Source organism: Bubalus bubalis, chromosome 8 (assembly GCF_019923935.1).
Source record: "Bubalus bubalis isolate 160015118507 breed Murrah chromosome 8, NDDB_SH_1, whole genome shotgun sequence".
NCBI classification, from domain to species: Eukaryota; Metazoa; Chordata; class Mammalia; order Artiodactyla; family Bovidae; genus Bubalus; species Bubalus bubalis.
In genome coordinates, this window is record NC_059164.1 from 64179913 (window position 1) to 64207392 (window position 27480).

The following is a 27480-nucleotide window of genomic DNA, read 5'->3' on the forward strand; positions in this document are numbered from 1 at the left end:
ACTACATCTCCCACCTTCTTTTTAGGAAAGATGTGGCCATGTGACTGGATTCTGGGCCATGGCAAGTTTATGCATATATATATATACACACACACACACACACACACACACGTATATATGTATACACACACACAAAGTAATTGTATAATGGTACAGTAGAAAAGCAATTGTATAAACACATATATAAAGCAATTGTATTTATATATGCTGATATATAAATATATTTATCTCTGTAAATAGGTTCTATTACCATATTTAAGTGATGAGTTCCAATCCAGCCTCTCACACATGTCCTTCCATCTTCTTTTTCATCCTATGGCAATCTTGGAAACTTAGGTGGAACTTAGAGGAGCCATCATTGGGCTCACAACCCTGATTTAACTCTCCGGGATCTCTTGACCTTCAGAGTTCTGAGTCACCAGGGGTGTGGGGATGGCCACTGTGGATCTGGAGGCCGTGGAGGGGAGGGAAACAATAGCAGACTAACACTTCCTTTCTTGCCATTTCCTCCCAGGTCTGGTGGGGCTGCCTTCTGTCCTATAGCATGGACACACGCTGCCCGGCCCTCACACATTCAAAGCAGTGTCCTTAAGTGACCTGAGGAGTTTCTCACAGTTTTCTTTGAGTTTTGTTTTTTATTTCTATAATTCTCCTGGAAATTAATTTTAAGGAAGAGAACTGTGCTAATTCAGCATCTCTTTAACCATTCTTTGTAGATTTTATGTTTAACTTGATACTGTTTGTATTATTGGGCTTCCCTGGTGGCTCAGACAGTAAAGAATCCGCCTTCAATGCAGGAGCCTTAGTTTTGATCCCTGGGTCAGGAAGATCCTCTGGAGAAGGAAGTGGCTACCCACTCCAGTATTCTTGCCTGGGAGATCCCATGGGCAGAAGAGCCTGATAGGCTTCAATCCATGGCGTCACAAAGAGTCGGACATAACTGAGAGATTAACAGACACACACATTTACACTATTACAGGAAAAAAGTGAGGGAAAAAGGTAGTCTTAGATGTGTTTAACTAAAACTGTGTTTTGGGCATGGTCAGATTCCTCTGAGTTTGCTGGGTGAGTGAGCTTTAGCTTTCTGATAATCATACCAACACAATGCAACTCAGATTGAGTAAGGAACTGAATTCAGGAAAGGCAAGTGAGGGAGCCGTGGAGTTGGGTTGACTCTTAAGATGCAGAGGAACATGTCTCTGTGTTGTTCCAACCTTCCTGAATGTTCCTGCAAGCTTCCTTCTCATTTCTGCTCATCTTCTTTCTCTCATTACCACCATTCAAAGATGTTTTTAGTTCTTCTCATTTTTTTAGTCTATTGAAGCAGATGTTTTTGAAGTGGCATGTTTATCAGCAGAGGAAAGGGATGGTAATTCTTTCCACATGAATAGCTGCAAATGAAAAATGGCTTCTGGAACTTACCTTTTGGCAGCCTGGCAGTATTTCATCTACTTTTCCCTCCACAGTCTGCAGTATGGCCTGTGGTCAATTCTGAATGATGCTTATTCACAGCTTTTCTTTTATTTCTTTTTCCTGAAGAACAATGACCAAAAGAGTGGGTTCATATATTAACATGCTTTGCCAATAATCTCTGCCAACCTAGTTAGACTGCAGATTTTTTTTACACTGTTTCCTTTTAACAAAATATGTGAGCTGGGTGATGGTAAAAACAAGTAAGGGATAAACTGGAACTAGTTCTTTAGATGGAGAAGGAAATGGCAACCCACTCCAGTATTCTTGCCTGGAGAATCCCAGGGACGGAGGAGCCTGTTGGGTGCCGTCTATGGGGTTGCACAGAGTCGGACACGACTGATGCGACTTAGCAGCAGCAGCAGCAGCAGTTCTTTAGAAGACCAAAAATGACAGTGGGGAGAACTCCTTTCTAAATTACTGTATTGTGTTACTGCAAGAACTGCAAAGGAATAAAGTTGATATCAACTCTAAAGGGATTGAGACTTTAACCCTGGGTTGTAATACTTCTGGAAGTAAAAATATGAGGCTTCTCTTCAACCAGCAGTGCTTTCTGCCTGGTGTTCACAGATTCCATGGTGTGCACACATACTCACTCACTCAGTCTCACACCCATGCATCCTGAAGGGAGATTTACTTGGTCGGAGAGTAACTAGGAGAAGGCAGAATACGCAGGACTACTCCATGGCATAGCCTCATGAAAGCAGAAGGAATGCAAATATTCATTAGAAAACCCACAGTGACCAGGAGAGTTCGTAGTGTTTTCTTGAGTGGACATCTGAAGAATGGATCTATGCTAATGGGATAGAAAAATCACACATAGAGTAGGATAATCAGAAAAGTATTTATATTTAGTTTTTAAATTTTTCTTGCAGCAGATTTCTTTGCCTACTTACGTTGTGTTTATGTTACTATCAAAGCATGTGTGTCAATCCTTACATATGCCAGCTGGATGTTGAGAGGAGAGGGCTAGAATAGTGAGGTGATCAAGGGTACAGGCCCAGATTAAATGCTATAATCTTGATATTTGGTAATATAAGTCCTTCAGGTTTGTTCTTTATAATCAAGACCATATTTGGCATATTTGGTTGTTTGCATTTCCAAATAAATTTTAAAATCAGTCTGTCAGTTTACACCAAATGACCTGTGATGAATTTGTTGGGGTAACATTGACTCCATAGGTAAATTTAGGCAAAATTCATATTTCTAAAATATTGAGTTTATAATTTATGAACATAAACTATCCTTATGTTTATTTAGGCCATTTAAATTTCTCTCAATATATCTTCCCTTGGAGAAGGAAATGCAACCCACTTCAGTGTTCTTGCCTGGAAAATCCCATGGATGAAGAGCCTGGCGGGCTATAATCCACGGAGTCATAAAGAATGACTGAACACATACACACACACAATAATATCTTACAGTTTTTGTAGGGTACTTTTTTATATGTTGTAAGATTTGTTTTTAGATACTTTTTATGTTGATGCTTTTGTAGCTAGTACCATGTTCTAATTGTTTATTGCTGTTTTTCTAGTTATCTTGCTTAATTCACCTTTTGATTTTAATAATTTATTTGTAAATTCTTTTAGGTATCCTATCTTAAGTATTATTTCATCTGTAGTGACAGTTTTATTTCTTCTTTCAAGTCCTCATATCTTTTATCCATTCTTTTTTCTTATTAAACTGGTGAAAAATTCTCATACAATCTTGAAGAGAAGTAGTAGTATTAGAGCTAATTCAACAGGAAAGTTTTCCATGTTTCAAGATTGTGTATGATTCTTTGCTATATCATTTCTGTTTTAAAGACCCAGTATTGGAAATTCACGTTCATTCCTTGGCTGAGATACTTATCACTTACATGCTTTCTCTGTCTTTTATGATGATCATATGATTTTTCTCTCTTATTCCTGTTAAAATAGTGAATAACGTTTATTCATTGATTTAAAGTGTTAAATCAACCTTGGATTCTTGTAAGTTTGCTTGGATTCTTACTGTTTGCTTTCTTTTCTATCACTGGATTTAATTTGTTAAAATTTCATTTAGAATGTTTGCATCTATGTTCATAAGAGAAACTGTCTTGTAATTCTTTTCCTATGATGTCCCTGTTTGGTTTTGGAATCAAGAGTATGTTGGCCCCATAAAATGAGTTGGAATATGTTTCCGCTTTTGCTTTTCTCTGAAAGACTATGTTAGTTCCTCTTCGAATGTTTAGATGAATTCACTGATAGATTTAGCACTGTAGTTTTGTTTGTGGGAAAACAGTGAACTATGGATTCAGTTTCTTTGATAAGTATAGAAATATTCATATTTTATCCTTCTGTCAGTTTTGATAAATTTTCATATAATTTTCCCATTTATCTAAAATTTTAAATGTATCTGCAGAAAAGTACTTATGATATTCTTTAATTACAGATTTGTAGGATGTTGTTTTTGATGTCTACTTGTGCCTTTTGTTTTTTCTTGATCAGTCTTGCGTGGCCTTTAATTAAGATTTCAAAAATATAGCTTTTGTTGATTATCCCTGTCATTAAGTTTTTTTTTTTTTCTACTAAAGTTTTGCTTTTGTGTTTATTTTTTGCTATCTTTATCAAAAAAAGATGTTTCTATTGATTATTTCTGTTTTTAAGTTTGTTTCTACTGAAGTTTTGCTTTTATGTTCATGTTTTGCTTTTACTTTATTTGAATTTATTTTTTCTTTTTAAAATTTCTTGAGGTGGATAGTGAAGTCACTTATTTTCAGATTTTTTCCTTTTCTCCTATGTCCACATAAGGTCTATACATTTCCCTCTAAGTAGTACTTTACTTGAGTAATACAGGTTTTGATGAATCCTATTTTTATTAGCATTTAAAATTATATTCTGATTTAGTCTTTGATTATTTAGAAGTTTCTTCATAGATTTTCAAGCATTTGGAGAATATCTAGACATTTTTTTTGCTACTGATTTCAAGCTGAGTTCCACTGTTGTCATAGAACATTATCTGTATGATTTCAGTTAGCTGCAGCTTGCTGAGGCTTCTGTTGTTACCCAGCATAATGTCAGTTTTGATGACTTTACATGTGTGCTTGAAGAGAATGTTTTATTTTGCAGCTGGGTATAGTGTTTGGTATATGTTCAGTTATGTCAGTTTTATGAATGATGTGATGTAAAATCTTCTATAACCTTACAATTATTTTTATTAGTTAGTAGATTATAAGAGAGGCATGAAAAAATACAGATATGAACCTAGGTACCAATTTTGTTTTCTTCAGTGAAACGATAATTAGACCCCGATAATTGACTTAAATCTCTTTGCATATCTGCCTCAAGTATGTGTAATGGAGAACCATAAAAGCATTTTTTTTATTTATGGCATTGACAGTAGGTAAAATTTACATAACTGGGCTATTTTTGCCAGTTTTATTTTTGTTGGTGACTCGATGGACATCAGTTTGAGCAAGCTCCAGGAGTTGGTGATGGACAGGGAAGCCTGGCGTGCTGCAGTCCATGGGGTCGCAGAGTTAGACACGACTGAGTGACTGAACTGAACCGATTCTTCATTTTGGTTTGGAGGTCAGCTAAATCAGGAAACCGTATGCCTAAAACAAGCCATTTCCCAGAAATTATTAAAAGCAGTGATCCGTACTGCCACCTTCGTCATGCAACGTCCTAAGCAGAGTGCTATCACATGAGAGATAATATTCATATATGTTCAGGGTACCAGACAAGCCTAATTACAGCAAAAATATATATAATTTTCCTACTCACTGAGTCCCTATGGTCTTCTACTCATCTGTTATATTGATCTTTCTAAAATGCCAATCTTATCATGCCACTCCCATCCCACTTAAAATTTCTCCAAAGGCTCCCCATTGTCTCCAGGAGAAAATGAAATTTCTTTAGCTTGGTCTGCTAAGTCCACCAGGGTCTGACTTCCACTGTCTTCTGAAGTTTTATCTCTTCTTGTCCCCTGAGTTCCAACCACATTGGGACTCCTTGAATGTATCACTATCTTCCCAGTCCACCAATTTCTCCATTCTATCTTGCTGGCCTGGCTGATGTCTATTTGGCCTCGATTCAGCTCTGATATCCTCTCCTCTAGAGAGGGCCTTGTGACTTGGCGATTCCTCTCCTATGTGCTTTCTTAGCACCCCTGTCTCATGCTGCCATCACGCTTGCTGTACTTGTGGGGTGAGTTCTGATTAGTTGTCTGTCTTCCCTAGTTGAGAGAAGGCAGTGCATATTCCCACTTTGAACTCCTGGAGCCTATCACGGTACCTGCATTCAGAGAGCACCCAGACAACGGTGAAGGGATGTTTCAAGGACCACAAGGTTAATTATGGAAACAAACAGATCTCCAGAAAAATATTCAGATGGTATCATTGGATGACATTAAAGCATGAGCCTGCAATCCCATTTGGAGGAGTTGTTTCAGTTTGCTTTCTATGGCATTTAGGTAAGTGGCAGGAATGGGAGTGACATAGAGGAAACAGGTGTGTGGAAAGTACACAGAGACGCCTTTGCTTTGCAAATACATGGATGTGATGAACTGAGATGGTGGTTTTTTGTTTTTTTTATTCAAATGAAGTTTTAGGGCTCATGATTCACTGGGGCATGGATGGGAAGTGCTGTAAAGGTTCCAGTTCCTTCTGACATTCTTTCAAACTAAACAAAGCCTGTCTGAGAGAACAGCCTTTGTAGGCTACACTGGCGTTTTAGGACTGCTTATCCATTCTCAGGGAGAATAACCTTGGACAGAATGGACAGATAGAAGAAAGCATGTTTCATGGCTTCTTATTCCAGTCTATTTTTGCTTGTGTTTTTCTGATTTCATTCCAGCAGCATTTAAAGCTCAATAAATGTATGTGCTCTTGAAGCCTAGCGTTGAAGGGTTTTGCGGACCTCACTTGGATAGGGAATTGTGCCAAGTCCATTTTAGGGTGCTTGTCTAAGTTATACAGTTGAGTCAAAAAGTTGCTTCCTCATAAAGTCAACTTTGTTGGTCCTAGAAATTATCTTTGTGGGAAAAGAAAAGAGACTTTGTCTTTTCCACTTGCCTTCCAAGTTCCAAAATACAATGGGCAGGTCTTGCCTCATTTAGTTTCTCTCTTCCAAAAGTTTTCTGTAATCCAAATAATGACATGGTCTCCAAGTATTCATCCAGGACTTGCACTGGACCTGAGGGCACTGGGAGCCGAGGGGATGTAACATTTCATCATATGCCTTGCAGCAGAGAAGCTTAGATAAAGCAAAGGATTTATGTGGAGAAATGGAAGACTCATATAAAGATGGCAGAGGCTCATCCACAATGAAATTATACACTGTCTTAAGAGAAAGGCTGCTTCCCTGATGGCTCAGCAGTAAAGAATCTGCCTGCTAATGCAGGAGATGCGTGTTCAATCCCTCGGTTGGGAAGATCCCCTGGAGGAGGAAATGGCAATCCACTCTGGTATTCTTGCCTGGAAAATCCCATGGACAGAGGAGCCCAGCAGGCTATAGTCCAGGGGGTCGCAAAGAGTAGGACATGAGTGAGTACACACACACACGTGCACTTAACAAGAAAGGCATCTTGCCAAAGTTTGAAAGTGTGAGCTATTCCTAAAATGGTGTTGCGCTTCTATACTGGAACTATTATCTGGCGGCCACAGTGACAGAAATGGATGGGGTGCTGGAAACTATGAACATTCACTCACAAGAGAAACTTTATTATTCTTATTGCTTTACATTTCCCTTCTCCCTCCCTCCCTCCCTCCCTCCCTCCCTTCCTTTAGGTTCCTGGACCAAAAATCCTTTTGAATAGTGTTAGAAAACTAGCTGTACTACAGCTTACCATGGGACCTGTCCTTGGGAACATTGGACTTTTAGGTAAAATGAATTAAATGGAAAAACATCCAGACAAACTTTACTGGGAAAAGAAAGGAAGGCATCTGAGCCTTTCTGCTTAACTAGTCTCTCCAAGTCTCACAAAAATAGTTTGTAGTATGGGTATGAAGGATTTTGGCTGTTTTCAGACAACTCTTAAGATGGATTGAGCTTTAGGGTAAACCTGTACTATGATGAAAAATAGGTAAGGGTGCCTCCATATTCCCAGAAACCTGAAGGCATTTTTAAGTTTTTGAGACTAGTTCATGACTAGTGGTGGAGAAGGCAATGGCACCCCACTCCAGTACTCTTGCCTGGAAAATCCCATGTACAGAGGAGCCTGGTAGGCTGCAGTCCATGGAGTCGCTGAGGGTCGGACACGACTGAGTGACTTCACTTTCACTTTTCACTTTCATGCATTGGAGAAGGAAATGGCAACCCACTCCAGTGTTCTTGCCGGGAGAATACCAGGGACTGGGAAGCCTGGTGGGCTGCCGTCTATGGGGTCACACAGAGTTGGACACAACTGAAGTGACTTAGCAGCAGCAGCAGCAGCAGCAGCAGCAGCATGACTAGTGGTAAAAGAGCTAATTTGAAAGTCTTCTGCTCACAAAGCAGCAGTTTCACCAACAGGTAGACTGTAGGTGGCAGAGTGGGGTGGGGGTCAAGGCAGAATGTTCTAAGAAGTATAAAGGATTAGAGAAGAGGGCGGACTGTGGGGCCAGTGAAGCATCACCCAACTGAGTGCTCCCCTAAAGCCCAACAATATTTGAAAATAGGGATCTGGAATTTCCTAGGGTTTGTGTGGATGGTTTAGTCACTAAGTCATGTCTAACTCTTGCAACCCAAGGACTGTCACCCGCCAGGCTCCTCTGTCCATGGGATTTTCCAGGCAAGAATACTGGAGTGTTTGCCGTTTCCTTCTCCAGGGGATCTTCCCGGCTCAGGAATCAAAGCCGGGTCTCCCACACTGCAGGCAGATTCTTTACTGACTGAGCTACCAGGTCTTTCCATCTGTGTGGCAGCTGCATAAAGCAGGAAGCCAGCAGCTATGTGGACAGGGAAAGCTGTAACTTATACCTGTGACAGGTCCTAGTCCGAATAGGAGCTGGGTATATAGGAAGTTGGTCACTATTTTTTTTTCAATTCTTACAGCCTTTTTGTTGTTGGAATTCATTTCTTTTTAACTACATCTTCTCTCAGTATGTCCACTTTTATTACCTATGATTTCAGCTTTCACCTTTGTTTCTCAGATCTGTTTTCTTGAATTTTATTGAACACAAAGCAGATGCTCTCTAAAATTTACTTGTGTTTTCAGTAGTGAATTTTTCTTTTCAAAAGTGAGTCCTTTCTCTGCAATTTGAAGATGATTCTCTACTTTTTTTTTAATTGCTAAATCTTTTTGGAAATTTTTTTTTTTCCTGGTTAGTTGTCCTTGAATAAAAAGAGGTGAATGTCTCTGGGTATTTTCCATAACACCGTGGGTGTGTTGGCATAGGTTGCCTTCATGTCTGCCAGGGTGTTGGTGGATCTTTCACTCATCTCATCTAGAGAGATGGAGTGGATATGAATTTCTAGTAAGTCTTAGGCATCTTGAAGATACTCTTGTTTTATTTTTAAGTGGAAGATAATTGCTTTACAAGGTAGTATTGGTTTCTGCCATACATCAGCATGAATCAGCCATAGGTTTACACATGTCCCCTCCCTCTTGAAGCTCCCTCCAACCTCCCTCCCCACCCTTTGAAGATACGTTATTTTGTGTTATTTCTTCTCTGGGTTTGTAGAAGCCACTAAGCTAGGGGTTTGCTTCTGTTTACAGCTCTCTGTTGAGTCAGGCTGGATTACTGGGTTGTAATCCAGTGGGTCACACTGGTTGGCTTACGCTGGATACATAAGTGTGGCTGTGTTCAGTGTCTGTCCAGCTCTACTGGTGACTGCATCTGGTTGAAGCCCTATGCTGCTGATTTTATGCTCGTTGTGACATGATGCCTGGGGCTTTCTGGGGCGATGATTTTCGGTGCTGCTGATCTGAACTGCTGAGTGGGAGCACCACCCCGGGTCTGGCCTGGGGTCCTGGACTACATATTGCAGATTGATGTACAGCTCTTCACGACTCAATCCACAATACTGTACTTTCATGACTTAATTCTCCCAATACTGTACTTTCCCCGGATTGGGAATTATTAATAAGAATGGATATAAAATGATATTCCATATAGTGTTTTTAGTAATTTCAATTGTTTTTGACTGATTATAATTAATTTTTAGTTCATAAAAGTGACATAGGAAGCATTTATACTATGAATAGGAACTTATCTAGAAAAGAAGGGTCAGTTGTTTTCATGTGTAGTTGTCTTTGTATAATGAGCATTATATTTCACCTGCCACTCCTTTTAATGTTTTTAAACTACTTGTCCATTTTGTCAAGGTTGGCTTTGTTACATTTAAGTCATAAATCAAGAATCCATTTAATTGGAGACCCACAAATCTATCCTCCTTGAAAGGTCACTATCCCAGAGTTTGCCTTAAAGTATTTTGTTTTTATTTTCTGTAAAAGCATATGAATGATGAAATTTTGAGCTTGTCCACACCTGAGAATATATTTGTTGGCTTCATATATGCATGACAATTATACTAAATATAGGTAAATATTTGTTGCTGTTTAGTCGCTAAGTCATGACAACTGTTTGTGACTTCATGGACTGTAGCCCACTAGGCTCTTCTGTCCATAGAGTTCTCTAGGCAAGAATACTGGAGTAGGTTGCCATTTCTTTCTCCAGGGAATCTTCCCAGACCAGGGATTGAAACTGTGTCTCCTGTGTCTCCTGAATTGGCAGGCAATTCTTTACCACTGAGCCACCAGGGAAACCCATAGGTATATCTAGATATCTTGAATTATGCTGTATTATTCTCCAAAACTGGTATTGTTATTATTTTGGTTTCTGATATTTGGCATGGTGGAAGTCTATGGCTAGCTTGAATTTTTGTTACTTTGTAAGTAATATATTTTTCTTAATGCTTTCTTTTTTTTATTTTCAGAGATAAAAAATGACAACAGAATATGTTGGATTTTTTTCTGGTTTTATTTGATCCCTTTTCATCTGCTTTAAAGGTTTTTCCTCAGTCTAGGAAAACTTAATTGATTAAAGCTGCTTCTGTTTGTTTCTTAGGGATGTCCTTTTGTAGGAAGAGAGAATCATCTGGTTCTTACTTCTATTCGTCTTATATGTTCCCTCATAATTTTTTGTGTTTTGTCTTCTCTTAGGTTTTGAGAACTGTGATGGGTCCTATTTGAGATTCATGTCAAACCCTGGTAGAATCTTTAAGCCCTAAATTAAGGGAGAAAGTTTTTAGAAAGCTTACATTTACCCTCATTTTACTTTGCCAGTGGAGAGTCCACACAGCCTAGTGGGTAGTTTGGCTTCTGAAGTGAGAGTCAGAATTAGAGGCAGACTTAGCCAGGAACATTTTTTGCTAAAGAGCTTCCATTCCTTATTTGGAACAGTTCTCAGGGCTTGCTTCTGCGGTCTCCCCATTCTTTGGCAGGCTAGCTGTCCAGTATATGTGAGTGACTGGTACACCCTTCCATGCCAGCTCCCTGTCTCGGGCTGCCTGGGAAACCAGAACACTTCGTAGTGCTGCTAATGGGATCCATAGGCTGACTCTCACCTCCACGAGTGCAGAGGCCTCTGCTTATTTCCTTTGCATATTTCCCTTTTGCGTGATGGAGATTCACAAGTCAGCTAGCCATTACCCTCCATCTAATTTCCTTTGTATTTTACATCACTGAAATTCCTGGAAATTTCTTTTGTATGGCTTACCCTCTTGTCTACTTTATAAGGTTGATCCCGAGCTTTTCCTCCTTCGTTATTGTTTATCATTTTCATGTAGATCTGGAGGGGAGTAGTTTATGCCTTGTGGAGAAGTTGACCTGTCCTCCCTTATGAATGCAAGCCTGAGAATATTTTGAAGTCAAAAAAGTAGAAATGGCCTTGGGAAATGGAGACTTGATAATAATCTTAAGTATCCTGATAGGATGACTCTCCTGTGGTTATCTGTGATGACCAAGGCCACTGAATAACAACAATGGCAATAATGATAACAAATGCCTTCTAAAATAAACAGTGGTAAATGGGGGGGTGTTAGTCAAAGAGTACAGACTTCCAGTTATATGATAAATAAAATCTGGGCATCTATATACAACATGATAGTTATAATTAGCAAGCATTGTTGTTTTTCTTTAGTCACCATGTTGTGTCTGACTCTTTTTGACCTCATGAATTACAGCACACCAGGCTTCCTTGTCCTTCACTATCTCCCGGAGTTTGCTCAAAGTCATGTCCATTGAGTCGGTGATACCATCCAACCATCTCATCCTCTGTCGTTCCCTTCTCCTTCCTTCAATTTTTCCTAGCATCAAGGTCTTTTATAATGAGTCAGCTCTTCACATCAGGTGGCCAAAGTATTGGAGCTTCAGCTTGAGCATCAATCCTTCCAATGAATATACAGGGTTGATTTCCTTTAGGATCGTCTGGTCTGATCTCTTTGCAGTTCAAGGGACTCTCAAGAATCTTTTCCAGCACCACAGTTCAAAAGCATCAATTATTTGGCACTCAGCCTTCTTTATGGTCCAGCTCTCACATCCGTATATAACTACTGGAAAAACCATAGGCTGCCATTTCCTACTCCAGGGGATCTTCACGACCCAGGATCAAACCTGCATCTCTTGGGTCTCCTGCATTGGCGGGCTGATTCTTTAGTACTAGTGCCGTCTGGAAAGTCCAAATACATTCAAACTCAATCTTGTCCTCAAAGTGATGTTGTTTGCTGGCTGTCAAACAGCCTGAAGGGTTGTGCAATCTCCAGATCTCTGTGGTATTTACAGTGTTCCCAGTTTCTGGTCTTTGATAATCTGCTGGCATTTTATTGTTCTCATATGTAATAAGTCTGTCTCTGTGGGGATAGTGTTCATATAACTAAGAGGAGAGTTTTATTGTTTCTCTTACACTGTCTGGAACTTGTGCATGCTCAGTTGTGTCTGACTCTTTGGGATCCCGTGGACTGTAGCCCACCAGGCTCCTCTGTCCATGGAATTCTCTAGGCAAGAATACTGGAATGGGTTGTCATTTTCTACTCCAGGGAATTCTTGAAGAGCTGTAGGAAAGGTCTTGTCCTCAGTACCTTGGTTTATCATCCATCCTCCTTTAAAAAACAAAACTAGGGTATTTATCTGCTCCTAGAGTAATTGGCTGAGCAACTTCACTTTCACTTTTTACTTTCCTGCATTGGAGAAGGAAATGGCAACCCACTCCAGTGTTCTTGCCTGGAGAATCCCAGGGACGGGGGAGCCTGGTGGGCTGCCGTCTATGGGGTCGCACAGAGTTGGACACGACTGAAGTGACTTAGCAGCAGCAGCAGCAACAGAGTAATTCTTGGAGAAGGAAATGGCAACCCACTCCAGTATTCTTGCCTGGAGAATCCCATGGACTATAGCCTGCCAGGCTTCTCTGTCCATGGGGTTGCAAGAGTCGGACATGACTTAGCGACTAAACCACCACCACAGCACCACCAGAGTAATTCTTCCTGTCTAGTAAAAGAGTTTGCCTTCTTGTATTCCTTCTGCAATCCTCTGTGGTGATTTTGGTGCTCTAAGTCTCATTGCCTGTCTTGGAACACCTGTGGGCCATGAGACTGCTATTCTCTATGGTCACAGCTGAACAAAGTACCTTCAACTAAAGCAGTGTTTGGTGATGTTGCTGGTCATGCTTTACTCTTTCCAGTTAGGACCAAAAAGAACTAAAATCAGAAAAGAAGCAAAATTATTGATAATTTAGGAAACTGTTAGAAAGATGAAAGGTAGTTAGAAAGTGTGGGGCAAGGTCAGTCCTGGTAGATGAGAACATTTTTGTTCCTGATTTCATAGTGGGAAAAAAAAAAGTGTGAATTTATTTTATAACTTGCTTCTTTGAGAAATAATGGTTTCATCATTAGATTTGTATTTTCCTTTCATATATGTTGGGATAAATAAAAACATTTAATGGCTATAAACTGTTCACTCTAATTGTAGGATTATTTTTTGTTTCTTCTATTCTAATTGAATCATGTCTCTTCCCCCACCTCCAGGTTACGATCTTTGGTCAAACAGTTAGAGAGAGGGGAGGCTTCAGTGGTAGATCTCAAGAAGAATTTGGAATATGCAGCCTCCGTGCTTGAATCTGTGTACATTGATGAAACCAGGTGAGCTAAAATGGCAAGAAGTCGATGATAAATTTTCTATTATATGACTCTTTGAAATGTCCCTCATGGCATGTAGGTGGTAACATTCAAATGATTGGTTTGATTTGAGCTTTAGTTTTCACAAATGGGGTAGATTTGGATAATACATATCCTCTGTACATCCTCATTTATAAAAGGATTACTAAATTTCTAATCAAATGTGGAGTTCTTCTGGAATTATTACATATTATTCATCTCAGCCTAAAAATTGCATTCAAGTTTTAATTCATGATGTCCATCTGTAAATGGAAGGTTTTGAAGGGTTGAAGAAGCATTTGTTCTCTTCAGTTCAGTTCAGTCGCTCAGTCGTGTCCAACTCCTTGCGACCCCATGAATCGCAGCATGCCAGGCCTCCCTGTCCATCACCAACTCCTGGAGTTCACCCAGATTCACGTCCATCGAGTCAATGATGCCATCCAGCCATCTCATCCTCTGTCATCCCCTTCTCCTGCGCATTTGTTCTCTTAAACACCCAATATTCCTCCTTCAATCCTTTGATGTTATTGATTTTCTTAGAAGACTCTTTTCACTTGAATTATCCATAAGTACCAAAGCACTTCCAGTTACTAAGTGCATTTGAGAGTAAAAAAAAAAAAAAATTGCTTTTCTTTGAAAAACATTGAATTGGTAAATATTAAAGGCTTTTCTTGTTTTATCTAGTTCAGAGAAGCTCCACCGTTAGTATTTTTGATGTCTAACTTTTCTATGCCAAATTTCAATCTGATAGGATTTCCCAGTACTTTAAGAATTGTGTGGTTTAGTTTTTGGTGATATGCTTGGTTCCTAATTTAAGGAAATTTGACACCATGTTTTTTTTTTTTCTTTTTTACTAAATGTATATTTCTCTCTTACCTTCCAGTTGGAGGATCTAAAGAAAAAAAAAAAAAAACTCATTGACACCTGTTTTTACTGCTTATTTTTAGTAGGACTTAACATAAGTATAAAATACAATTTTTAAAGTTTTACAGTATTGTAATTTATTGCTGTTTATGTTCTGTTCTAGCCTAATCCATGATTAGGTCTGAAAAGTCTGCTAAGCACACATGACAAATCACTATTCTCAAATAAAGAACTAAATTATTTAGGAAATTTTGCTTAAATTTAGACATTTAAGTTTCTGTAATGTCCTATCAAGCTAGAGAGGGTATCAGTATTTGCCATTTGGGTTTATTACTTCAGAAGACTGAGTTGATGCGATTTGGGTAATACTTTGCAAAGTCTTTTTTTTTATTTTTTAAAATTTAGTTTTATTGAGATGGAATTGACATGTAACATTGTAAAAGTTAGGGTATACAATGTGTTGTTCTATTTATTTACTACCATAAGATTACCACTGTAGGGTTAACTAACATCTGTATCACATCACATAATTATTATTTTTATTTTTTTGTGGTGGGAACAATTAAGATCTTCACAGCTTTGAAGTTTGTAATACAGTATTGTTATCACTTTTAAAAATTTATTTGTTTTAATTGGAGGATAATTACTTTACAATATTGTGATGGTTTTTGCCATACATCAACATAAATCTGCCACAGTGTTGTCTGTAGTTTTTAAGTGCCATTATTTTCAAACAAAATAATGTCACTTGGCCATCTATGAAATAAATCTTGTGAATGCATTTTAAATGAGAGGTTTAGATTCCAGTCAAATTCCACAAATCATCAAGGAATAAAGATACTGGTTACACCTGAGTGCAGTGGATCAGGCCCACAGAGCCTGAGATGAAGATTGTTTGACCTTCTCTGACTCCTTTGTTCCTTTATGCAGTCTGGTAGAGAAAACCACCTTGAAACACAAATGCTGGGCTTTCACAAGCCCTGCCCAAAAAAGTACTGGATGTTTTTGTGGCCTATTTATTATGGGTTTTTTTGCACCTGTGTATTCAGGTGGGTTGGAGAGGAGGAACAGCTGCTTTGAACAGGTAGCTCTAACTTCAGATTTAATCTGTGTCGTGGTTCTGTTTCTTGGGTCCAGGCGACTCCTGGATACGGAGGATGAGCTCAGTGACATTCAGTCAGATGCAGTGCCTTCTGAGGTCCGAGACTGGCTGGCCTCCACCTTCACGCGGCAGATGGGGATGATGCTCAGAAGAAGCGAGGAGAAGCCGCGGTTCAAGAGCATCGTCCATGCAGTGCAGGCTGGGATATTTGTGGAGAGGTAAAGATATCTGTCATTCAGTAACCAAAGCAGTGAAAGGGACACTGGTTTCTAATAACTGAAGACTTTGCTTTGATGTAGGTTTGGTATTTTTATAAATACTAAAAATTCTGGGTGGAAACAGTCTTGAATAAGAAGAAATGGAAAACGTATCTCTGCAGCATCATTAGCACAAGCTTTTTGCCTTTGCTTGGAATTCTTTTTGTTCACATTAAGATTTAGTTTGAGTTCAGCCTCTGATTTTTAAAAAAAGACATATCTTATCATCATTATTTGACATACATGGATGATGTCTACATTTGAAACAGGTCAAAGATGCTTTGTGAGGGTATTGATCCAGGGAGAAGTTCAGTCAAGGGGTTTGAGTTCCCCATGACACTTTCCAATTTTGTAAGTCACTTTGCTCTTTGAAATTAAATCGCCCCCATCCCCACAAATGGATTCCAGAAATTGATTTATTCTTCTTACAATCCTTACTATACAATTAAATGTTTTAGAAATGCTGTGGTTGGCTCAAAGTTTACCTGGGACATTTTTCTCTTTAGTTTTTGAGTTCTTTTAGTTCTCTTTTTGAGTTCTCTTTAATCTTTTAGTTCTAAAGAAAAATCTCTTCTAAATGAGTCCCCCATAGGAGTTCTTTTTTCAGAATAAAGTAATACATTACATACTATCTGTGCTACACTATAATTCACTTCCAGCAGAAGAGGAGACCTATTTTAATAACTTCATTTGGGTCACATAGACTTAATTTTTGTTTGTTTGTTTCCAATGGTTTACATGTTTGGGATTGCTTTAATTTCATTTGATTTGAACATTTATGCCCCTTGAATGACTATGAGAAAGGTTGTAAAATAAATTTTAGGTTCCTTGGGTTTATGAGATGATATGACTTCTTATTAATTGTCAATACTTGTGTAACTATGTGACCTGCTAATTTTTCTTTGTAAGATATAATATTGCATTTTTTTTCCTTCTGACTTTGCCAGAATGTATAGACGGACATCAAACATGGTTGGACTGAGCTATCCACCAGCTGTTATTGAAGCATTAAAGGTAATACCAATAAAAAGGTCTTACAATGTATATGCTGCCCTATAAAAAGTTAAATTTGTTGTTAGCAAATGAATTTTCATTTACAGTTCATTTATAGTTTTCCCAGTCGTTCCTGACTTTTTTCTTTCATTATCTTTTTCTTATCTGTTCAGTAACAGTATTGCTAATTTTTAAGCCTTTGTACTGCCATTTTTTAAAAAAAAAATGGAATTCTGTGTAGTTTCATTTCTTTCTGCTCTCTTGGAGTACTTTGGTGATCAGCACAGTGATCTAGCATAATGAGACTCAGTCTGACTTTGGCCATAGGAGATCAAATTTGTTCTGGTTATAAATGTCCAGCATTAGGAGGAACATTTGTGACCATAATTCTACCATTATCTTCTTACCTACTCTATGTACATTTTGTAGATGAAGAGACTAAGACTCAGTGAGACTAAAAAAAGGCAGAGACAGAACTAAGGTTTGATACCAGATTTTTATAGGCAGATAGATAGCTCTCGGTTACATTTTATGTGTGAAAGTACGTTCTCCAGAACCCTCGTCCTCTTCATGTATCCTACTATTTTCCCAAAACTCTCACAAAACCTGAAAGTTCCATGGAAAGTCACAAAATGCTTGAGTTTAAAGAGTTTAAATCCTACAGAATGACTCCCAATCAGACAAGCTCTTGGAATTGTATAGAAGATCTCGAAGAGCCCTTGACGGTGAAAGTGTACGTCACTCAGTTATGTCCGACTCTTTGCGACCCCATGGACTATATAGTCCATGCAATTCTCCAGGCCAGAATACTGGAGTGGGTAGTCTTTCCCTTCTCCAGAGTATCTTCCCAACCCAGGTATCAAACCCAGGTCTCCCTCATTGCAGGCAGATTCTTTACCAGTTGAGCCACAAGGGAAGCCCTTGTGTAGGTGTATTTTTGTATGTGTGTGTAGATTCAGACTCACTGGTCTTTTAAATTTAGGGGCTGTGCTAAGGCCCAGGATCACGGAACTGGTTGACGTTGCCTGGTGCCTACACACGGAGTCATGTCAGCTTAGTCAAAGAGGTTCCAGCATTCTGACTCTCATTAAATAGGCTTCCCTGGTGACTCAGTGGTAAAGAATCTGCCTGCCAATGCAAGAGACATGGGTTTGATCCCTGGTCCAGGAAGATCCCCTGGAGAAGGAAATGGCAACTCACTCCAGTATTCTTGCCTGGGGAATTTCATGAACAGAGGAGCCTGACAGACTATAGTCCATGGGGCTGCAGAGAGTCAGACATGACTTAATGGCTGAACAGCAACTACAAAGATATTTTAATCTTTCTCTGAAACCTGAAAAGTGTATCCCTGATAGAATTTTCAGAAGATAATTTAAATTCCCTATTCGCAGAATCAGATCAATTTAATGTCAAGAAAGAGCCCTTTAGGGCCAGTTTGATTCCCTTTCTCTTGTCTCAGGGACATTCACTAGCTGACTCTGGGAGACTCTGTATTCAGATTCTCAGTTCACCATTTTCTGTCTCTTGTCGAGTCATCTAGGACAGGAAGGGTGCTGAGGAAAGACACAGCACGAAGACACATGTTTTCTCTGCCTCCTCTACAACCCCAACTCTAATGCTCAATAAATCATTGTATAATTCACAGCAACATTTCTTATTTAATCTGTGAAACCACTTTATAAGATCTGATGTTTCATAACACCCACTGTGAAGTTGCATTGATTTTCATAATTGAATCTGAAACCTTCAGTGAAAGTCTTAGGAATGTTAAAAGCATCTTTTATCCTTAATTTCTTCCTTTATCGTGAAAATAAATACAGGTGGTTATATGGGTACTAAGAAATTTATGAAAATATTTCTTACAAATTGGAGCTTCTTTTCTATACAGAATGACTGAAGAAATGTGGAACAACCTGTGATGTGCGTGAATTGTTATTTTATGCTTGGGGAAAAGTAATTCTCAGAAGCACACATGTTGTCTTTCGGAGGGGAAAGTTACCTTGATGATTCAGAATGAATACTAACTCTGAATTGCTGCCCTTCTCCACACCTTTGCTAATACGTGCTGAAGGCTAAAGCTCTTGTTTTTCTTGGTTGTATGCTCTGTTTACTGTGGAAGTTCAAGACCTTTTTACAATGTAATATTTTTCTGTGTCCCTAGACTCTGGTTTTATTTTCAGTGGATTGGAGTTGAACTGGAGAGATGACATAGATTCTTTTTTTTTTACATAGTGGTTATTAGAAAAAGGTTATTTTCACTCCACTGCCAGCAATTTATATGGAATCGCTATTGTTTTCTTCTGTTACAGAAAATTTCCCAAAAGCCTGAGAGAATGCAATTAATAAAATAATCATCCTGCTACTGTCATCTTAACCTTTGTGATTAATGTAAGAACATAGCACAAAATAACATTTAAGGAAGAGAATAATTAGCCACCACCAATCTCTAAATTTGAAATATGTTGCACTTTTATTCTTTTTATTTGTTTCCATGCAGTGAATACTAGCTTCTAATTTGGGTGGTTTTATCTCTAATCTTCTAAGGTGGGGTTATCAGAAATGGAGAATTGTGCTGTTCTTTAGAAGGGCATATGCTGTGTGACTCAGGAAGAGACACCCTGGACAGACTCCAGGTTTAAAGTGGGAGGAAATGAGGAGGTTCAGGCTTCCTTCATGTTAGACTAATAGGAAATTCACGGGACTAGTGCTTGGGCCAAATTTGCTAAGAAGAGAAGACTGGTTTAAGGCAGTTAAATTAGGTGCTTGTTAACCTGTGGCGGATTCATTTTGATATTTGGCAAAACTAATACAGTTATGTAAAGTTTAAAAATAAAATAAAATTAAAAAAAAAATGCATATTCCAGGCCACAAGCCAGGATTCTTCAGAATCCTCCACCAAAGAATCAACGTTTTTTTCTGAGCACCCCAGGTGGTTCTAAAGAACACTGAAATTTGAGAATATGAGCTAAAGTCTCCCAAAAATGAGGGGCTAGAGAGACTATCCATCTCAGTTTGTGTTTACACATCCTTCTGTTTCTCTAAGGTCTAATATTCAGAATAAATCTGGACTTTTTACTATGACTATCTCTTCATTTCCAGTGATAGCTTTTTTTCTTCTTTTATTCATTTAAGTGAAGAGGATTAAAAATAGTCAGCTGTGACCAAATGTTTCCCTACCTACTGAGCTGTCAGTGGGCTTTTCTTTAGGACTAAGAGCTAGACAATGGCTGTCATGACAGCGCAGTTTTGGTAGCCAAGGTGAACCTTAGGGCTTCCTTGACAGTTCAGTTGGTGAAGAATCTGCCTGCAATGCAGGAGACCCCTGTTCGGTTGCTAGGTTGTGAAGATTTGCTGGAGAAGGGATAGGCTACCCACTCCAGTATTCTTGGGCTTCCCTTGTGGCTCAACTGGTAAAGAATCCACCTGCATTGCAGGAGACCTGGGTTTGATCCCTGGTTGGGAAGATCCCCTGGAGAAGAGAAAGACTACCCACTCCAGTATTCTGGCCTGGAGAAGTCCATGGACTGTATAGTTCATGGAGTCACAAAGAGTCGGACACAACTGAGCGACTTTCACTTTAAAGGTGAACCTTGGGTCTTGGATTAATCTTAAATGGCTCCGTTGTCTGTGGCCTAGGCACTCTTGGGGTATTTAGGGCCTAAGGCTTGGGTCACAGCACATATTCATTGAGTTTACAATGTCATCTGTCAGTAATGCTATCACTGGGGCATCAGTGGAGTTATTGCCTGGTATTGGCATTAGACACTTCATTTCATCTCTCTGGGGTGGCCATCTATGAAACTGGAAAAAGTGATACCCATTTTTAGGGTTATAAGGGTTTGCAAATGTGTATCAACAGTTCCTACTGTGCCTGGCACAGAAAATGTTTAGCACTTGTGGCTATTTCTTTACATTTTATAATGAAGGATAAATTATTGAAGGCTAAGGTGAGGTTTACTACTAAATGTGAATTGAAACAATCTATTTGAAACCTTTCTGGAAATGTTTGGTTTTCCCTATATACAGTTGGTTTTCCCTGTGCCCTGGTGTCCATGAGAGAGACCCTTCATGATCTCAGGGTGATCTTCATGACTGGGATCTTTGGAGAGGAACAGGATTGGGATGGATAGATGATGTTGGAATGCAGTGAAGGCTGATGTGGGAGTCACTGGGTCCAGCAGTTTCTGAAAGCCAAGGTCTCTTCCAGGAGACCATCTGACACCTAGCTTAGATTCAGGGTGATCTCATATGCATCCTTATTGTCATGCTCATGGCAGTACACTTTCCTTAACCACTGAAATAAAACTCTTGATATGCTGAGAAACCAAATGACTATTGCTTTAATTATTTCTTAAACATGCCTTTGTTTATAACATCCACAAGTAGCTATTTATAAGTCAAAGACATATTTGACAGTGTTTACATATATTTTGAAGTCACTATTTTATGGACAAATAAAACTCTGAACTTTAAGAGTAGAGTGTGAGGAGTGTGTTCAGCTTAGCTCTTAGTTTTATATTTTCCAGTAAAGTGACTTACAGATTTGAGGACTCGGTCCTCAGATCAGTGACTCCAGAAGTGATAACATTTTTCCATCCCTTGAAATGAAGGCTTTGTCCTTGATTTCAGCTTAGCAGATTAGATTCTTGAGGTGACACATTGTTTTGCATTCTATATCATGCATGTTTCTGAACACTTTTAAGTGGGTTAACATTCTCCACAGTGGACTAAGAGGTAGTCAGTAAATGGTATCACAGGGCTGGTTAGGGGTAGGAAAGTTATTGTGAAGTCAGTTAAAATTTTGGAATTCAGCAGAAGTAGTGGAAGGTTCAGAGAAGGCAATGGCACCCCACTCCAGTACTGTTGCCTGGAAAATCCCATGGACGGAGGAGCCTGGTAGGCTGCAGTCCATGGGGTCTCAGAGTCAGACACGATTGAGCGACTTCCCTTTCACTTTTCACTTTCATGCACTGGAGAAGGAAATGGCAACCCACTCCATTGTTCTTGCCTGGAGAATCCCAGGGATGGGGGAGCCTGGTGGGCTGCCATCTGTAGGGTCGCACAGAGTCAGACACAACTAAAGTGACTTAGCAGCAGCAGCAGCAGCAGTGGAAGGTTAATGGAAAGAGCCTGAGTTTAAACTTCAGTTGAATGTGTGTTTGTGTCTTTGCCCACATGTATTCCTAACACTTGCCTTCTATGAATCTTAGGGAAATTAGCTAACTTCTCAGTTTTCTCATTTGTGAGATATGACTGATAATACCTACCACTAGACTTGTCTTTGGAGAAGGCAATGGCACCCCACTCCAGTACTCTTGCCTGGAAAATCCCATGGACGGAGGAGCCTGGTAGGCTGCAGTCCATGGGGTCTCGAAGAGTCGGATACGACTGAGCGACCTCACTTTCACTTTTCACTTTCATGCATTGGAGAAGGAAATGGCAACCCACTCCAGCGTTCTTGCCTGGAGAATCCCAGGGATGGGGGTGCCTCGTGGGCTGCTGTCCCTGGGGTCGCACAGAGTCGGACACGACTGAAGCGACTTAGCAGCAGCAGCAGACTTGTCTTCAGGATGAGTTATGTATTTATCATTGATCATAATGCCTAGGTAGGTACCCAGTAAATTATAGCTCTTGTTATTACTAATAAGGCTATTTCATATTTTATCAGCAAATGCTATGTAGGATTGCCATATTGGAAAAAGTTTGATAGGGGAAACAGTATTAGAGTCTTAGATTGTGATTTACCAAGTTAGGGCTACAGGCTAACCCCAAAGTAGGGAGACAAATGTAAGTGGCTACCAACTAATGAATTCTTTCTTTCTGCCCTGACCTGTAGGATGTGGACAAGTGGTCCTTTGATGTCTTTTCCCTCAATGAAGCCAGTGGGGACCATGCACTGAAATTCATTTTCTATGAGTTACTCACTCGCTATGATCTGATCAGCCGTTTCAAGGTCAGTGTCTAATTAAAACAAAACAAAACAACTGCACATATTTGTCCGGCCTACAGGACTTTTGGGCTAAGACCAAGAGAATCCTTCTAATGTAGACTGAAAGCCGCTCCGGGGTGACATGTCCAGAAAGCCACTGCCACAGACTCCACACTGAGGGGAACTTTCATTATTCCCTTGCCTGGTGAGCTCATCAACAAGGGAGAGACTGGAGCCACCTATTTAGATCCCAGTCTTCCTAGAAGTACAGCTGGAAGTCTGAACCAGACCTACCTGCCTGCTCTGCCTACAGCTCTCCTTTCAGCCAGACTCTGTGTACTAATGACCACCACCGGCAAGGAGACAGGAATGGAGATAGAGTGTGCATTTATTGTCTCCATGAACTTCTCTTTCAGCCACTTGGCTCAAATTCACACAAATACTCTCACTTATCATCTATGATAGATCATTGATATCTCCCAGCCATTTATGTTTTAAATTAATTCTTCAACTTTAAGAGCATGAGCCAATTCCAGTGTTCTACCTCCTCAGCCTTCTAATTCCACAGATTCTAGAGGTGGGGTCCTATTCTCTAGGGAACCCAAGCTTTATCTGCTGGCATCTGCCATATCATGCCCCTCACATTTCTCTCATCAATGAATGAGTCTCCGGAAGCAGGTCTTTTTCTGTATAAAGTATCAATTTGTCTGGGCAGCATGATTCTTTATCACTTTCCTAAGGACTGCACATTTGGGAGCGTATTTCTTACATAGTCATTAGCACTTTATGACAATGGTCTTTAATTTCTTTTGCATCAGAAGCCTGTTTGACACTCAAAGGCTAATACCATGTCTGGTAGACCAGACACTAGAATGAGATTCAGGAGATCACCTGGATCCTGATGTCAGTTCTGACCCAGTAGCTATGTGACCTTGAGTAATGACCTTTACCTTTCTGTGATGATCCCATCTAGGAAAAGACATTGCTTTCCTAAAAGGGATAGAACTCACTATGCCAGTCCAATGATTTCAATAAGAGCAATAACTATGAATCTTATGCTTTCTTACAACAAAATTTCCAGTGGTGTATTACAAAATACCTGGTCAAACATCAGGTCTACCCAAAGTTATACGGTCCCAACCTAACTCTAGTTCTCAAGAACTGGCATCATTCACACTTACCTCTGTGTAAGGAACATTTTGAAGCAAGACTTAGTTACATCATAGACAGGTTTTTAAGGATTTCAGAAGAATTCTAGGGCACCAGCAGAGGTGGTGAGCAGGAGGACTAGCCATGTTACAACCTTCAGATGGACGCTAGGCAGCTTGGCAAGGGCTGGATGGACAGCCTGCTAGAGGGGAGTATAGAGCTCTCATGCTCCACTCATGCCCACCAGGAATCCTGGATTTGCTTTTAAAGTCCCTTATATTAAGGAGAAAGAGTAAATGGCCACTTTTTCAAGTTTCCTCTCTCTCCTCCTGAAACTCATTTCATTCTCTTCTTGTTTAGGAGCTACTGGTCATGATCAAAGAGGAGGAGGGTGATGATGGGTTAGGAGTCGGGACCAATCCCATTTTATTGGCCCCTGTCCTGGAATGAGGTTTTCATCCTGTCAGCTTAATGTCTTGGGTTTTATTTTGTCAGGCATACATGCTGGAAGATGAAAAAAAAAACCAAAACAAAACAGTATTCAGATAGCTTGAGGAAGAGGATGGAGGGGGAAAGTCATATTTCTCTTGATCATTACTGTGGTTCATTTAATAAGATCAAAAGGCAGATCTTTCAATGACTGAGCCAATGGAGAATGGTACATGAACTGGTCTCATTGGACACGCCCATCATCAAACTGATGCATAATTACAGGCTTTTAAGGCTTATGTTTTTAAAAATGAAAGATTATAGATTGGAAAAGAATAAAAACAAATCTGAATGAAATAGAATAGTAATTTCAGAGTCTTGGAGACTTGACAAAGATATTGTTTTTCAAAAATTTTGTTTTATCTATTTTGGGACATTTTGTTTGTTTCTGTTATTTATTAAAATAAATTCGAAAGAAGCCTGTTTAAAGATCCAGTGGATGCTCAAGACCTCAAAAGAAGCTCCAGTACACATGCACACACCTTTATCTAGCATTTCAGTGGCCCATAGCTTGCCAATGAGCAGCTCAAAGAATCTAAGTTCATTGGATCTTCAATTTAAAAAGATAATGAATTAATCTCTCACATCTGAAAGGCTATATTTAAATTTTTTAAACCCACAGATAGTAAATATGGAGCAATGTTCCCAAGGAAGAACATAATATGGATTCTCATGAAGCACTTATTTTTTTCTTATGAATGTGATTTCTAGTCTCCTGGAACACATACTTTATCTTTCCCCCAATCTTACAATTGATAATCTACCCTAAAGCAAGGAATTGATCCAGAAAACTAATACAATGAATGTTTTCCAAGACCCCTTATTTTGTATAGGCATTTTGCAGTTGTTCACTTTCTGCCAAATAGAAAAAGAAGGTATGTATATTACCCATATTTGAGACAGAAAGCAGCTAGGATAACTGGAAATATTTTTCCAGATTGCAAGGCACTAGTAAGTTGGGCTTCCCAGGTGGCGCAACTGGTAAAGAATCTGCCTGCCAGTGCAGGAGACGCTAGAGACAAGGGTTCAATCCCTGGGTTGGAAAGATCCCCTGGAGTAGGAAATGGCAATCCACTCCAGTGTTCTGGCTTGGAGAATTCCATGGACAGAAGAGATTGATGAACTACAGTCCATGGGGTTGCAAATAGTCGGATGCAACTGAGCGACTGAGCATAATAATAAGTTGCCAAGTAATAAACACAAGAACACAACTTGTTTCTGTTATAGAACAGATTATCATTTGTAGTTTGTTTTTTTTTCTCAACTGTCCAGTGAACCCATCATTCCTTCTAAAGGGTGCAGTTTTCAGAAGTCTTGCATTTGTTTTACAATCATTTTATAACTTAAATCTTTGTGTACTTTATGTTTTCCCACAAGTAAATAAGATGCTGCATGGTATTTGTTCATTTATTTCTTAACAAACAAAGACTTGAACCTTTGCCTGAGATTTAAGTGAACACCTGCCTTTTTGCCCTCAATGTCCTTAAGATGATCCTGTCATTACCCTGGGCCTCTGAACTGGAGAACAAAGAACAATTTGCAGGGCAGACCAGGGACTTCCTGTTAGATTTTCAAATTATCCAATACTCTGTTCAGTGATTTTCATTAGCTTTGAAAAATTCTTGTGTCCTTGTGTGCTCTCTTAATGCTTTCAGAAAGAGGTAGCTAGAATACCTTAGACTTTTTTGGTCTCTCAAAGCTACTAAATCACTAGCCAATTAACCTTGCCACTCTCTTTCAGATCCCCATTTCTGCACTTGTCTCATTTGTGGAGGCCCTGGAAGTGGGATACAGCAAGCACAAAAATCCTTACCATAATTTGATGCACGCTGCTGACGTCACACAGACTGTGCATTACCTTCTCTATAAGACGGGAGTAGCAGTAAGTACAGATAGGAACTCAGATTACACAAAGATGTGATGGTGAATTTTGTTTTTAATTGGAGGCTGTTTCTATTCTGATGAGGTTGAGCCCACAAGAAATGTATTGTTTTACGGACTTCCTATTCCCCAATAATTATCTAACCCAATCATGGAGAGTGTTGGAATTCCTTATTGCCTGTGACTTTTTCTTCATCCTGGACTTGATGAAAAAAAAAATCTGGTAGTAACTTGTATCCTTACTAGGCTATGGCCAAATTAAATATAATTTCTATAACTAAATATGCATTTCCAGATATAGAGAGTGGTACTATTAATCTCTTGCTGTGTTCAATCACATTGATATCCATGCATGCTGAAATTGAATTGAATATACTCGGGAATCATATTGTACACAATTTGCTTTTGGTTTAAACCAATAGATCTTTTTTTACAAGGGCTGTGGTTATTCCCATCTTGTTTATTATGTGCATTTGATTTTTTTGAACCTAAAGGTCAAGCTTCACCTCTAACCGTTTGGAAATTTCTTGCTTTGATCCAACATTTTAGCTCTTTAAATACTTTTGAATCTCTGATCTATAACTCATTGTTTTAACAAAGCTACTCAATTTTGTCATGTACTTCTTGCCCTCTTTGCCTTAATATAAACTATTCATTTTAAAGATACTGCTGTTAGTGACAGTTAGATCTCTGTAGTAAATCTTTATGCCTTTTTACTTTGAAATCTTCTTCACAATTGACATTGGGATAGACATTTAAGGGGTGTGGTTATTAATTAACCCATAAACCCAGTACACATTTGTTATCTTTTCTGCTAGGGCATGTTGAGAGGCTTGGTCTAATATCTCATATTAAATATGGAATACAGTGGGAGGAGTGTGGGCTCTGGAGCTAGATATAGTTGGGTATAAATCCTTGCATAATTGCTTATTAGGTTTGTGACCTATGATAAATTGCTTGAATCTCTGAGTCAAGATTTCCTCATTTCTAAAATTGTGAAAAATATTCTGTCTTGTGGAAGTACTGTGACAGTTAGGAATAAAGTATCAAAAGTATGAATGCTCTCTCTGCCTCATAAAGAAAGCTCAACAGTTAGGAATTGTTCTTATTTAAACTCTGTAAGATTGCCCTTAACCTCTCAGCAGTTTTCATGTTTTTATTATAAAGTCAATTATAAAAACAGTATTTAAAAAGGTGTTTTAAAAATTTTAGAAACTCTACATAGGAACCTTGTATAATATGATAAAGGGTTTT

The 27480-nt window shown here is 39.1% G+C and overlaps 1 protein-coding gene across 7 annotated transcripts in view; it reads left to right on the forward strand.

The window, feature by feature from the left end:
• PDE1C (phosphodiesterase 1C) overlaps positions 1 to 27480 on the forward strand; it is a 539497-nt gene that overhangs the window by 398401 nt on the left and 113616 nt on the right. For all 7 annotated transcript variants that reach the window (XM_025291219.3, XM_025291215.3, XM_044946685.2 and 4 more), the window contains 5 exons: positions 13434 to 13547; positions 15564 to 15746; positions 16733 to 16799; positions 22615 to 22731; positions 26087 to 26227. In XM_025291219.3, coding sequence (XP_025147004.1) covers positions 13434 to 13547; positions 15564 to 15746; positions 16733 to 16799; positions 22615 to 22731; positions 26087 to 26227 — 622 coding nt within the window. The remainder of the gene's footprint in view (positions 1 to 13433; positions 13548 to 15563; positions 15747 to 16732; positions 16800 to 22614; positions 22732 to 26086; positions 26228 to 27480) is intronic.